The sequence below is a fragment of the Neodiprion fabricii genome, chromosome 3 (assembly GCF_021155785.1).
Source record: "Neodiprion fabricii isolate iyNeoFabr1 chromosome 3, iyNeoFabr1.1, whole genome shotgun sequence".
In the NCBI taxonomy this organism is placed as follows: Eukaryota; Metazoa; Arthropoda; class Insecta; order Hymenoptera; family Diprionidae; genus Neodiprion; species Neodiprion fabricii.
In genome coordinates, this window is record NC_060241.1 from 38,365,895 (window position 1) to 38,377,960 (window position 12,066).

At 41.2% G+C, this 12,066-nt stretch overlaps 1 protein-coding gene across 4 annotated transcripts; it reads left to right on the forward strand.

Moving 5' to 3' along the window:
* Nucleotides 1-297: 297 nt before the first annotated feature.
* On the forward strand, nucleotides 298-10,366 carry LOC124177933 (zinc transporter 6-like). Of its 4 annotated transcripts, none has more exons than XM_046560910.1 (7): nucleotides 298-705; nucleotides 1,780-1,932; nucleotides 2,301-2,715; nucleotides 6,676-6,873; nucleotides 7,791-7,893; nucleotides 7,984-8,097; nucleotides 9,666-10,366. In XM_046560910.1, the coding sequence occupies exons 1-7, from the start codon at nucleotides 633-635 to the stop codon at nucleotides 10,152-10,154; spliced, it is 1,545 nt and encodes a 514-aa protein (XP_046416866.1). In that variant the 5' UTR covers nucleotides 298-632; the 3' UTR covers nucleotides 10,155-10,366. The 4 variants fall into 4 exon arrangements, with proteins under 4 accessions (XP_046416866.1, XP_046416867.1, XP_046416868.1 ...); XM_046560909.1 differs by having other exon boundaries at nucleotides 299-705; nucleotides 7,981-8,097; XM_046560911.1 differs by lacking the exon at nucleotides 6,676-6,873 and having other exon boundaries at nucleotides 7,981-8,097.
* The last annotated feature ends 1,700 nt before the right edge of the window (nucleotides 10,367-12,066 follow it).

Genomic DNA, 12,066 nt, shown 5'->3' on the forward strand with positions numbered 1-12,066 from the left:
CCCAAAGTTTCCACTGGAGTGAACTTTTTGTTTCCGATCGTTAATTAATGTTAACAATATGTCCACTTGTCCATCGCAATAAATATTTAACAATAACCAATCGCCGTAGTAACACGTATTTACATAATTATACGAGTATTCGTCCGGTGTTAGTTAGCACCGTTATTCCGATAAGTCTAATCGTCGATCTAAGTGAGAAATCGCGGGTGAGAGCAACAAAAATGTATACATTTATCGCCCTTATCAACGACGTTGGAGCCCGATCTTTATCGCACACTTATAAGCCGGTCGTTATTGCCGCTGGATATCAGTTGACGCTTGTCGAACGAGCGGAGTGGCAATGATACCGGGTACGAAATGTCTGCAGCAGAAGCAGCCGTGATAATTTGTCAACGCTGATACTCGGCAAAATGAATGAAAATCAATTACCGTCGATCCAGCGATACTCGATTATCGCCATTTGCCGCCGGATACGCAGGCTCTGAATTATCATCGGAAATATTCTTCAAAGTGTTTCCGTTTTTTCTTTATTTTTAATTATCTTTTTATTATTTTGGTTTTTCTTCACTGTACCGTCGCACATGTTATATTCGTAAGTGAGAGAATGATAAAATGAGGTGTTGAGTGGAACCATGAGGATATTCGCGAGTGAAAATAATGATAACGAATTTGGTGGAAACGATGCCGGTGATAGTATGAAATATGGTAAGTAATCAAGGTGTCTCGATAAAAAAAATTCACAGTGTTTTACGAATAGATCAAATTCCTTCGGCTTCTGTCCGCAGCTGATGGAAACGATGACTTGCTGTGTGTACTTTGATTCTTTTCTTTCTTACGATTAGATTAAAAACACATACACATTGAAATAGAAGACAAAACTATCGCTCTGAAATTCCTGTACGGATAATTATTTAAGAACAATGGTAATGTCAATCGAGCATCTTTAATAGATTGATAATTATCGTCTCAAGTGTTCAAAAATTGATTCATGTGTGATTTATTTGATTCCAAGAGAATCCTTGAAAAACAAAGGTAGTTTTTTTTGGGATGTCGCAAAATTAGTAACTGATAATTCGCCAAAAAAAAAAAAAAAATCGCTTCGTTTCGTTTAACTTGTGTTACAAGATAACCGGGTATGTTCTGCAATGATTTTGCGCAGATATTCAACGTATTGAAATCCATGAAAACTGTCCCCATGTTCATGGAATAGTAACAGTTAGCTAAACAAGTTCTTCAACTGTCTTTAGATATTTTTGAAATATGCTTAAGTTGAAAATTATCTGGTGTACATCGGCGAAATTTTCACCGGATTCCGTTACTCGTATTACGCCATTGCGATAATAATATTAGCAACGGGACGGTTTAGTTTCGCAGCTCTGTCATCGTCATTCGATTTCCACCGTACAGCGTCGGACTGATAAAGTGCAATTTTCTCGCGTTGACAACGACAGAAAATTACCGTCGTAACGTTCGTTAATGTCTCCTAACTAATTGTCTCCCGACGAAGGACAGGTGTCCGATAAAAAAATATTCTCGCGTGAAAATTGACTCTCTATTAACGAGGAATAACGATTCGCTTCAATTATTTACACACCTTGATTCTATCAAGATTTTTCAACGGCTTTGCTCTGCCGCAGATTGTAACCTCGTTTGTAGAGCGAGAAGGGAGTGCAGAACCATCTTGATAAGCGGGAGATAAAAAATAACGGCGCAATATTGTTCAAATCTTCGAGTTCCGAATGTTAATTACTTGTGAATGTGCTTCGTATCTTGTTTCAGGAAATATCGAACAGGCAGCGGCGCTTAAGTACAAAGTACAAATCGTCAAGATATTTAGCCAGAAGAAATCGAAATGGATACTATGCTTGATTGTGTGCAATTCAATTGTCGTTTACGAACTATGCGAGTGGGCAAATTCCACGAGAAGTTTGGGTGAGTTTCAGAGTAAGATGTCTCCCCGGTTTTTCAAATTCACAATCCAAAACGTCGGCGTAGTAAACGCGCAAATCCAATCGTTTGGTAAATAAATCCGATATTGTAAATACTGCGTCGTCGTTTGCTTGATTCAGGCATTGTTTGGCCATGACTCAAAACCTGTTGAGGATAAGCGATACCGTCAAACGTCACTCCGAGACACGTCGAGCCTGAGCGATAAGACTCGATATCTCGATGGCTCGTCGTAAGAGCCAAATGTCGCGTTTTCGCGGCGCAGATTAGGCGAGAATAGAGAAATGAAAAAACTAAAAAATAAAGAAATCCCTCGAGCATACTAACACGCGAAAAATATCCACGAATTCCAGCTTTGAGGGCGTACGCGAACACCGTAGCCTTCAACGTCTTCGCTCTGTTCGTGTGTCTAGTCTCCGTTTGGGTGAGCCAAAACGCTTCCTCGGCAACACCGAAGGACCTTTCGCCGGCGAAGAAGCCGCTCCAGAATCACACGCGATCATTTTCCGGCTCCGGTTATCCGCATTACAAGAAAAACTTGGCCTTCCATTTTCCGAGGCACTCGATATCCGGTCCTTGCCTGCTACAGGAGGTCGAAGTCCAACGAGAGGAACCGAAGGTTCCCATCGTATCCTCGCTGTCGATTCTAGGCCTTGAAAAGTACGAGGTCCTTGCTCTCCTAGTCTCCTCTTGCCTAGCTCTAGCCGCGGCCTCTCTCATCGCCGTCGAAGCCTTCGGAAGGATGAAGGATCAGCCGACAATTCACACGTGAGTATAAACGAGAGCGCGATTTTCGAATAAATGGTTACGAACGAGAGCGAGAACAAAGTGATTTGAGACTGTTGCGTGACGGCTGGACGTCGTTTGAACCGAGAATCCTTACGACAAAAAATAAATTATCAAAAATGGACGATGTGCACGAGATTTAGATTCTCATTCGAACAGTGCATAGCTCGTGAATCTACGAAATGATTTCATTTCTTTTGCGATATGTCATAGGAGACTAAAAATTAAGCGACACGTGTTTTTTTTTACATGCCACTAAAAGCTTTGAGGGAGTGAGACCACCGTTGAAAGTGAGGCATGCCAATCGGCGCTTTGGCGGTTACACCCACAGGAACATAATATTTTTTAACCAATCCAACTGGAAAAGTTTCCTCGTAACAAGAAACGAAAAATGTAATTCTCTCAGTCGAATGAAAAAAAAAACTGCCAAAGCTTCCCTCGACATGACTTACTTTTGAGGGTGGTCTCACCCCCTTAAAGCGTTTAATGACAGATAAAAAAAAAAATACGTGTCGCTTGGTTTTCTAGTCTAGAAATCAAATCGGGGAGATCGACCTGGGATACCTTCCTCGTAAGACAAAAGCTCCTCTAAAAGCCTGACAGTGAAACGTGGTAAAGTTTCATATCGAAATAATGAAATCACCTCACGTCATACCGATATTGTCCTTGTCTGTAACGCTGTCATCGTTATCTCAGTGTTTCGTTAATATGTAGCCGTGTAGTGAGTTGGAGTCAACCGATTCCAGCCTCGGTAACTATTCGGTAGAGATTAGATTAACGATATCAGATGTATATTCACCTATGGGTGCTTGAGTGTGATTGTTTCGATTTTGAATTCCTATCCGAGTTATCGCACAACTGTTCACAATTTGCCTGTAAGTGTAAACCGAAGCAATAACAGCACTGTGAGAGTCTTCTCTCGCCGAAATACGATACCATCGATTCCTTATTCCCGGTTACGATATCCCTTATAGGTATAAGAAGGAGGTCGAGATAAGTCCTGATCATTAATGACTATTACTGCATTCGCACAACCAATAACGGTCTCTTTAACGTATTCTTGTTTCATTTTGACTGGACTGTCAGACTCCAATCACTGACGTTTGCTACCAACAATAAGTCACTAGAATGATGTCATCATTTGGTCTGGCTGTTGCTACCTGATAGTTGATTAGAGGATAAAAAAATGGTGCCGTATGTTTAAGTGTTCTCGGATAGAAAACTCTATAGTTAACTGCAAGCAGATCCGTTATGCACTCCGAATATTTGCTAGTTTCACTTTTCGGAATGCGGTACTTAGAGTGCGTGACAGCACACGTGTCTGTCAGTCGCAAACAGGAATCTAATCTATCTAGGACACAATCAATCTTCGTCATCGTTCTGACGCGATCATCGAATTCCCGAATAGCGAAAACTGATCATCTCTCTCTTCCCCAAGACAGAAGAAATCAGTGCGCACACGGAAGAGACTACTTTTTGTTTATATCGCAACTCAATTTTCATAAATAACGTTTGAACCCTGTGTTCCCGTACCTCAATCTAACAAAACCAGCAATCCATCATTCAATTCTACCGAATTCATAGAGTCCAGTTGATAAGGTTTTAAAATTGGTTTCATAACGTTTGTAGTCTGTCATTGAAAAACAAGGATTGGTAGGCGATTGTTGGATCTCATCGATATAATCGGAACTTCCGATGGTTCTTTGTCGTTCGAAAGAGACTCTTCGTTCCTTCGGCATCCGGTCCATAAAAATCGGCACCATGAGATCCGTTCGTGCTTCTCCCAAGGCCAATGTTCATCGGACTGTCTTACGGATTATCTCGACGTTGCATTACGCTCTCCGTACACGCAGATGGGTTTCGGAGGATTCAAAGGTCCACGGCCTCAAAGCAACGTCGTACTCCTATAAAGAAGTATGCTCGCGATAGAATGAGTACGACGGCTCAAAGGTCGGCCCACTTCCTCCATTCTCACAACGTCGTGGTTATCGCTCGTCCCGGGTTATAGTTCGCCAAATATTTACTCTTCGTCGCGATTATCGAGGCAGAGTACGAAGATTTCTGCCCCGTGTGCCGGTCTTGCTTTTCGCCATTGGCTCCAGATAAGAGGGACAGAAATACGGTTGTGTTCTCTGGCAATAATTGCGAGCGATCTCCCGCGGTTATTAATTGCGACGTAGGTCGTATACGACCGTATATAATTGATCCGGGGAAAACGCTGAATCGCCAGAACTGCACCGCGTTGAGCTTGGTTAGCAGTTTCGGAAGCAAGGTCGACCCGCTTTGCCAATAGTGATTTAGTCCCCCGGATTCTCTCGAGTTCACGGTCGCCGCTCCCGTTTCGCTTCAGCTGCCCCAGAGATCTGTCGGATCGTTTCGAGAGCATCCACCCTCAATTTCCGGTTCTTCGTTGGGTCCCGCAGTTTCTCTCGAACTTTCGATAACTTCTGGAAACTCATGAAAATTCGTTGTACGAGCAATCGGATTTTCAGAAAAGCACTACGAGTCGGAAGACGAGGTTCCTTAGCGCTCGAGATACACCATTTATTCACAAATACATTATACGTACACTGAGAAGAATTTCAATTGTTACGGTAACTAGAAAAATTCGGTAAAACAGGTATCGTTGAGAAAACTGTTTGAATATTGTTGGAATTACGAAAAACGAGGTACGCCTAACCATTTTTCACAAGCATTAAATTTTCGCAACTGTTGCAAGAAAATATAGCAAAAAAATGAAAATAGTTAGGGACTGAGCGGTAACCGGAAATAAAAATTTCTCTCAGTGTACGTACCTAAGCAATAAGGTAGAGCTTTTTGGCGAAGCTAAAATGCGTTTGATAATCACGATCAGTGATTTCTGGTTGCGAGTATATTTGCTTGGTGAAACTAAACGAATCGTGCTTGCAACAGATGATATGCACACTGAAACGGACGATAAATTGATGCGAAGATTTATTTATTTTTATAACACAGTAAAAGTGAAAGATCAATGAACGTCAATCAATGCTTCCAATCACGCAACTGTTCTATTCGACTCAACTCTGGCGATGATCTAGCCAGACGTAAAAGTCCGTGGATGTCGATTACCGTCTAAATCTTTAGGGTGAAATCGGCATTCCGACCCACCGAGAATTGTCTGATCTAAACAAATAAATCTGATGAAACATTATCTGCAGGATGATGAAAAAGTTGCTTTATCATTGTCAGTTTATCCTCTGTGACTCTGAGTAAGGTTCACTCTGTGATTAGAGTCAGGGCAGTGCAGTAAATGACCATTTTCATAAACTTGCTGCAGCGTTGTTGCGTTCAAATTGGGCTCTGCAGATTCGGTCTGATTTTTATCCAGACAAAGTAAACGCGAAGTAATTTTCTAATCGTTGAAAATTTCACAGAAACATTAAGGGGCTTGGTTACTTTTTGGACTTGATCAAAAGTTTGCCATACATGCGAAGAAGAAGCAGAAGCTGAGTTTCGAGTTTACAATAAATTTACCAAAAAATTAAGTAAATTCAAATTACTTTTTTATGTTTTTCCTGTAAATTTTAGTAAAATTTCAAACAAATAAATAGTAATTTACATTCCTGCACCGAATTTACAAATTTGGAACCTGATTTCCTAAATTGTCAACACTTGTACAATAAATTCACAATCATTGTTAACAGTGTATCAGGTTTATAATGAGGGCACTGTACCGAATGAACATTTCCACGTACTTTCTGCAGCGTCGATAATTTGTTTTCTTCAAATTTTATGTAAAAAAAAAAAAAAAAAATACTCATCTCATATAAATCTGTTTCAAAAGTAAATTCAGCATTTCGCAAAGTATATTCTAGGAAAAGCTTTGACGTGTCCCTCTTTTTTTCGAGTTTTGAGCAAAATCTGCTCGCTTCTTCTCTCTCTCTCTCTCTCTCTCTCTGACGACTTTGAAATATTTCACAGAGGACGCCTTGGGCTCGGTTCTCTTCTGGGTATCGTGACACACGTGATAACGGTTTACAGTCACCGAGACGCGGCGTTGGATCACGTCGTATGCAGGGCTCTGCCCTGCCCCACGCTGAAGGGCTACAATCCTATTTTTGGCGGCAACGTTTTGGGCGCCGCGATTCTCTGCGGAACTCACCTCCTCATCCATTACTGGTAACGAACTCACGTCTCTGGTAAACACGGTTATTTATCAGTGTGAGGGGAGGATCCCTATCCCGGGCTTTCGAAATGTAAACCGAAAAGGGGAACGACGTTAGGCGTGTCCTGATATCCTGGCCCGCGTATATTCTTCCATCCTTCACCTTATCCCTGTTTTTTTATTTCCCTGATTAACCCTTTCTTCGTGGTCCCGCATGCTTCGGGTGGGAATCGGGGCGGAGTTGAAATTATGAATTTGAAAAGTTCCGAAAGCACCGAATTCCGAATTTTTTTGTCGCGAAACTTGGAGTCAAGGAATCGAACTTTGACGAAACATCAAAGTTTCAAATCGTCCGAAACCCGACGCTCAAAGTTCCGAAAGTGCGAAAATGAGAAACTTTAAAAATCTGAAGTATCGAAATTCCGAATGATCGAAAACTTTCAGTTCTGTGAATTTCTGGCTTGATGAAATTTCACCACTGAATTTTCGATATTTTTACGTTCGGAATTCTAGTCATTCTGATTTTCGGTTTTTCCGATTTCTTCCACACGCTCGACGAATGAACAACGTTGTATGAGTATATTTTAATTTTTCGAATTTTACTCTATCCAAACTTGAATTTTCGAAATCTTGCATTTCGGAACCTTGAGCCGACTACTCGAAACTTTGTTGTTTTGTACGAGTTTGATTTCTTTACTTAAAGTTTGGCCACCGAAAAATTCGGCATTAGACGCTTTAGGAACTTTTCAAATTCCGAACTTCAACCCCGCCCCGTGAGAATTCCAACTCTAATTTCCCCTCTGGACAGAAAGAAAAGGTGAAGATGAGCTTGTGCCTGTCCGGTCCATTCTTTCTCTCCTTACGTCTCTCTTTACTTCACTCAACGTCCGTTGTTATATTTTATTATTGTTATTATTATTTTCATTTTCAGGGACATCTTCGTCGTGGACACTGCGGCCACCTTGGTCCTCGTTGGACTCGTGGCCACGTCTATGTTGCCATTGGCTTTTTACACAGCCAGCATAATATTGCAGGTAGATGAGCGAGGTCGTTATTTTTCTGTCAAATTCACGCACAGCCAAAGTCATTATTTCTCTTTTATCGTTTTTCGTTCCGTGCAGAAGCTTCCTCATTACATGGGTCAGCAGCTGGACAAATGTCTTCGAGAAGCTCTGAATATCGACGGTGTTCTCGAGTTTAGGAACGAGAGATTCTGGACTCAGTCTTTCGGGAAACTCGTGAGTATAAATAATGCTACCACTTGTCAAAATTATTTCGCGGATATTGTTAGAGATTCGACGATGCCTGCGATAAAAGACTTCCTAAGATTATTGTACTCGGAGAATTAAAAAAAAAAAAACAAAAGAAAAGAAGAAACGAACGAACTGTAGAATGATAATAACAACTTGAGAGAAAGAAAAATACTACGGAAAACATTTTCCCGCAATGTAAAACTGACTCGTCCACGAGCTGATGAAATAATTCGGACGGAAATGCACCGATTGTTTTACGTTAAATAAATGTTGTGTTTTGTGTATTCATCTCGCTTCGTTTTACCCGCCACTGTATAAAATTTCGGTTTTTCCAATTTGATTTCCGCGCGGCGAAACGTGAATGAAAAACCGATGAAATATCGTTACTCCGTGTCCCAGAAGCACAAAACCCTCGGAGAAACAGGTATGGAGGTATCCTTTTTGTAGAATAGGAGTAATATTTCGCGGAGAGAGAGAGAGAGAGAATTTCCGGCTGGTATCGAATCCGGGGTGGATATTGTGCGACGACTTTACGGCATTCGAAAATTGCCGGCGTATCGCAAGACGGATTGTTACACGGTCCTATCGTTACGATCCGGTTATCTTCTACCCAGCAACTGCAGTGCGAACATTAGTCTGAAATTACAAAACAATTTCACGGCACGTCGCCTCTCGCCGCTACCCTCCACCCCTTTCGCCAGCAGTAAAGCCCGAGCGGAACCGGAAACGCGAATCAGGTGCGAATACTGCAGCAGTTGCAACGGAGAATCCGAATTCTGCATTCTAAACGCATCGCGGTATTATCCGCCCAAAACAATCCCGGGTACCAATTTTGGTACGAAAACTGAAAAAACTCGTACCAGTCAACGAAAGTTTATCAACTCCCGATCGGCACGTGCGATGAAAGTAAAGAGCACGTAGGTTTCGCAAACTCCTCAATCATCATGACTAATCCAGTGAATAAAATTCGGACGGGACCTCAATCCGCGTATGAATCATCAAAAAGTGATTTCACACTTGTGTAACATCGTAATGAAGCATTTCGAATGAAATTCATCACTAATTCGACATCACGTCACCGATCAGATATAACTATCTTCCTGTAATTGCACACTTTTGATCGTACGAATTGTACAGTCGCTATTTCAAATCATCCATCGATATACAGTCGGTATGTTTTTACAAGTGAATTTCATTAATTTTCTTCTGTAACATATATTTAAGAATCCGATGATTTTTACCTCAAACTCAAGGTCCGAATTTCACGACAATCTTCAAATCCAACGTATGTTTTCACATTCTAAGACCATTTTGTTAATTGTTCCAATTGGCTGGAAAGTTTGCGGTAATTAATGTTCACCGGTGGATGTTTTCTCAAACTTATCATCAATATTACGTGCATGATTCTCCGTGTCAAAGGTCTTAAAAAAAAATCAACAAATTTTTGACGTTCGACCCCTAATAAGGGGGAGGGGGGAGGAGGTGGCTCCTGAGATATGTTATAACATTCATTTAACATAATTACGAGTAAAATTTGTTCTCTCTGTTCGCAGGCAGGAACGGTGCAAGTTCGCATTCGAAGAGACGCGAACGAGAGTCACGTGTTGGAACGAGTTGTGGAGGGACTCTCGCGAATAGTGACGACATTGACGGTCCAGGAGTTTCGTGAAACACCACAGGCGAAATTGGAGGCCCAGAATTGCACCGAGTACTACATAAACGAATTACTTCCAAACGCAGTCGGTGAAAGGAAGAAGACGAATCCGTCGAAAAAAAGGAGCGAAGCCGATGACGTTGAGACCGTTTCGATCGACGACATCCTCGGCGTCGAGAAGGAGCCCGTCAGGACCTTTTCCAGCCCCGGAAAATCGGAAGCTAACTTCGTTTCGAAACCGAGGACGATCACCATTTATCAGAACAAAAATGTCGAGGGGCAAAAGAACTACTTGTTCAACCCTCACAGAAACAATGAAAACGCCCTTATTGTTGGGTCGAATGTCGACGAGGACAGATTCACTGGCTGTACTATTGGATTCGTTTGATAGGAGCGAGACAAGGCTGAAGAAAAATATTGCGTAACGGTTTTTAGTCCCGGGTTGTGCGTTTATTGAACAATTGTACATTAAGGAACAAGATTACACGAAAAAATGGTGGAGAAATTTTCGTCCGGACATTTGCGTGTAATTTTTACTGTATCGCGAGTATATATATATGCGTACGCATAATTGTAAATAAATATTTATTATGTAATTGAGATGTGGAGGGTGAAATAACGCCGCTTGATTCGTTTCTTTGGCATTCCAAATCCGAGAGAAAAACTCGTGAGGCTGGTGATAAGGAGTCGATGAGATGATAACCAACTTCAGGATTCGTAAAAAAAAAAAAAATTCAATGAAATTACGTTGCGGGAATAAATGAAGCAAACGATTCCTGCAGTTCCCTGAATTTTTTGTCCGTTTAGCTAATTCATTTTCAGAGGAATATTTTCTTCCCTGTAAAGTAGATTAAAATCTTCATGACTAGCAGATTTTCTGATAATCAATGAAATATGAGTTTCGAAAATTGGAAGGCTTCGTTCCAGATTTAAAAGTCCAACGTTGTTTCGCGTTCGTGAAACGAGAATTAATCTGGTTGACGTTTTATTCGTTTGAACTCGCCGACGGAGGTGCGTTGGTAAATTTATATTTCCCAAATACGGGGAGGAATAGAGAGGAAAGCCTTCGCTTTTAATTAATAAAAGAACGCCTGGAAATGCGTGTTTTACGACCGCAACCTGACCTTCTCGCCCTCGGCGATCAATCTTCTAAAGCTTCTAACGTTGCGCGGTCGTCTTCTCAATTGACAACCGAATGGCCATCCGTGAAGTTAACGCTTACAAGAAGAGTATCAGATCTTCTGGGAGTGTTTATTTTCGACAAAATATGTAGTTTCGTCCGTTAGGCCGTTCTTTAGTTCGGTAATAATTGACTGTATTGGCAGTTCGGTGAGTCGAATGCCCTGATAAACGATACCTGTCGCGCATTTTCGCCTAAGACATCAGTTTTCTTTGTCTTATCTTGAAGTTTCCATCACAGATTCTCATAAATTCAACTGTGAACGAATGTGGAAATGAAGAATCTTAACCTCGATGGTTATATAAGGGGCATTCTACGCAAACTCGGTAAACGGTTGACCATGAAATTTTTTAAATACTAATTTTGATCGAGATGAAATTGATGCTCCGTATATGAGACGGTATTTAACGCAGTGCAGTGATTTAAAGACCTAACAAGGTGATAGGAAGAGAAAGAACGAAGCTTCTTGAAACTTTGAGTGCATTTTCACAAACATTTGAAAGGTAGGAGCAAGATTTTTTATCATACAACTATCGGAGAACGTTAACTGAAGAATATATCTTTAGTCGACGGCTGACTATCGGAGGACCTTGCCACTTGAGTCTGGAAGCGGCAGGAAAGATAAAGTGCGTATTTCTTGTCTGAAATGTAAAAACTAAAATCATTATACATCATACATCATACATCATCATACATAGTATTAAAGTTCGAAACCAAACTTTGGATGTTCGGATGTTCAGAAAGTGACGTGCCCAAATTTTTTTTTTTCTCTTGACGTCTTCAATCTAAAATCAGCTAGCCGAATTCCTCAGTCTGGAAACAACCGCGCAGTAGAGCGAACGGATGAGAATCGCGCTTCGCGGATTTCGAGTACCGGGTTCTCTATCTCTTGGATCCTGCGCTCCGCGTCCGCTTCCTGGTGCAACCCGACTTCCAGGACAAGCATTCCGTGGTTCCTGTTTCATGTTTACAATGAATTATTTTAATTCATTTTTCGCGTAAGACCAAATTCAGTAGCTGTCAGTGCGCTAGTAAAATTTCTACAATTTTTCGTAATTTTCTCCTAATCTTCTTGGTGAAATGTGTCGATAAAAAAATTATATTGATTCTTACACAATAT